The sequence below is a fragment of the Penaeus japonicus genome, unplaced genomic scaffold, assembly GCF_977035675.1.
Source record: "Penaeus japonicus unplaced genomic scaffold, GWHDUDI00000001_assembly GWHDUDI00000031, whole genome shotgun sequence".
Taxonomy (NCBI): Eukaryota; Metazoa; Arthropoda; class Malacostraca; order Decapoda; family Penaeidae; genus Penaeus; species Penaeus japonicus.
The window spans coordinates 18,099,561-18,102,060 of NW_028234433.1; the positions used below are offsets into that span (position 1 = coordinate 18,099,561).

The 2,500-nt window shown below is 37.8% G+C and overlaps 1 protein-coding gene across 3 annotated transcripts in view; it reads right to left on the reverse strand.

The window, feature by feature from the left end:
• Positions 1-1,381, reverse strand: part of LOC122266355 (uncharacterized) — an 18,089-nt gene extending 16,708 nt beyond the window's left edge. Inside the window, exons 1-2 of one of the 3 annotated variants that reach the window (XM_086555910.1) lie at positions 1,254-1,381; positions 129-263 (exon numbers count right to left, since the gene is read on the reverse strand). In XM_086555910.1, coding sequence (XP_086412036.1) covers positions 129-263; positions 1,254-1,265 — 147 coding nt within the window. In that variant the 5' untranslated portion in view covers positions 1,266-1,381. Of the gene's footprint in view, positions 1-128; positions 264-1,143 lie in introns of all 3 variants that reach the window. The other 2 variants (XM_086555912.1, XM_086555911.1) reach the window with 2 other exon arrangements.
• Between the last annotated feature and the right edge of the window lie 1,119 nt (positions 1,382-2,500).

The following is a 2,500-nucleotide window of genomic DNA, read 5'->3' on the forward strand; positions in this document are numbered from 1 at the left end:
TTACCTCCTCCAAGTGTTTCTTGGACTCAAGGTGTCCTGAAAGGCTCGCTTTCTTGAGTTCCTTACCTCCTCCAAGTGTTTCTTGGACTCAAGGTGTCCTGAAAGGCTTGCTTTCTTGAGTTCCTTACCTCCTCCAAGTGTTTCTTGGACTCAAGGTGTCCTGAAAGGCTCGCTTTCTTGAGTACCTCGCCGCACGCACACTGGTACGAGCCAGCGACGTTTCGCTCCACAAACATTCCTTTTCTCAAGGCAGTCTTCACGTCCTGTCAGTAAAGATGAATTAAAATGAAAAACAAGTGCAAATGTAGAGACGAAAATATTGAATGATTTACGGACGTAGAGAGAGTGAGAAGGAAAGGAAAAGGGAAAAAGAGAAGGAGAGGAATGGGTAATAGGAAATGAAAAAACAAGAGGAAAAAAAGGAAATGCTAAAGGAAAGGAGAAGGATGATGATGAAGAGAAAGAAAATAGGATGAAGATTACGAAGAGGAAGAAGAATGTATAGAAGAAAAAGAAGGAGAAGAAGTAGAAGAAGGAGAAGGAAAAGAAGACAGACAGAGAGAGAGAGAGAGAGAGAGAGAGAGAGAGAGAGAGAGAGAGAGAGAGAGAGAGAGAGAGAGAGAGAGAGAGAGAGAGAGAGAGAGAGAGAGAGAGACAAGTAATGACTGATCATATAAGCTAAGCCTTCGGGGTGAATAAGATATATTGGTGAGTCATATGATATAGATCAATATCATTTTTAACGAAGTGATCTGAAAAAGCAATGCATATAATTATATGATTTGAATAAAGTTTGCTATACTTATTGAGCTATACAATGAACTTTTGAAAATACGTCAAAACAGAAAAAAATAGACTTTGATCTCGAAATTATATGATTCAGATTAATATCTTTCAAGTCTTTCCATTCAGATCTCATTTTCACTAATAAATAATACACTTCACTAACACTTTCTCTTTCACCTCTCTTTTTCTTTACTTTATATCCTCTCTCTTACACTCTTTCTCTCATCTTGGCATAAAATCCTTTTAATCTTTTTCTCTCACTTCTCGCCACAAATAACCATCCTCTCTCACACTCTTCGTCTCCGATTCTTTTTCTTTATCATATTTTTTCCTCTCTCTCTTTCTTTCCCTTCTCACCATCTCTTTTTTTCCCTGGCGATGTAATCTCTCTCTCACTTTCTCTCTCTCTCTCTCTTTCTCTCTGAATAAAGAAGAAAAACAAAGGTTTCTTCCCACAGAGTAGTTACCAATGTTGCCATCTTGTAGATCTACTGTTTATGATCTCGGTTCACCCTTGACGTTAACACAGGGAGGCTTCAAGGGGGTGCCAGATAGCAGCTTTTCTTTTTAATTTCATCGTTATTATACTGTTGTTATGGTTTTATAAGATCGGTATATAACTCTTGCTTATTTTAGAATGTATTGTATACAATCTATAACTACGGTTTGATTGAATATTCTTTGCGATTTATTAATGTTATTGAATCTATTTTTTTTCTTCTTATCAAAGCACTGATTACCGTTGGAAATGCAACGTGTTCGGTACAGGAGTGCAGTAGACGTTTTTCCCTAACAGTGTGCCAGCATGTTCTATTGCCTCCTTCCCTTTCTCTCTTTCTGTCTCTCTCTCTCTGTATACATGTATCTACACACACACACACACACACACACACACACACACACACACACACACACACACACACACACACACACACACATACACACGCACACAAACAAACACATCTATATGTTATCATGCAACTTGACATCTTGACGTGCGACCTTATCAAGCTGAAGGTTGCGTCATATCAAATGAGAAATACGTACATCCGCACTTACAATACGTCAAACCCTTCATTTAGAGAAAGAAAACGTGCACACACGCAATGTTACAATGGACTAGGCAATAAGTCACAACTAATATTCTTGGAGCAGCACAGAGAAGATGGACCTATACGTACATGTTAGCTAGAAATATCAATCTTGTGTTTCCGAGAATTCATTATGTTTTCGTAAAAAAAAAAAAAAAAAAAAAAAAAAAAAAAACATTTTCATCGATCTTTCCCAAGGGCGCCATATATTTGTAATATAGATGGCCCCCTTTCAGCTGCCTTCCACCCTTTCTCACCATGTAAGCTTACTTTTAATCCTATTCCCCCGAACCCATGGTTTTTAACAAAAGTCTTATCAACAAGGCGATGGAATTAACCAATAACAAGTACATTTTTTTGAAAATCATGTCTTAATCATCCTCTGTCTATGAAGCTGTGAATATCGGATAAGTTATATTACGAAACTAAATGAATATGCAAAATATAAACATCAGCTTCTATCGTACAGGATAAAGCACTAATGAATCCCACCTGTGTGACCTTTCCTGACCTCAAGTTACCAACCACAAACCCTTTTACACCCTTAGCTTGCAAGATCAACAGCAATCCGGCTGTCTTTCTATCCGCTAGAACTGAAATATTGATGTCCTTATCAAGGAGAG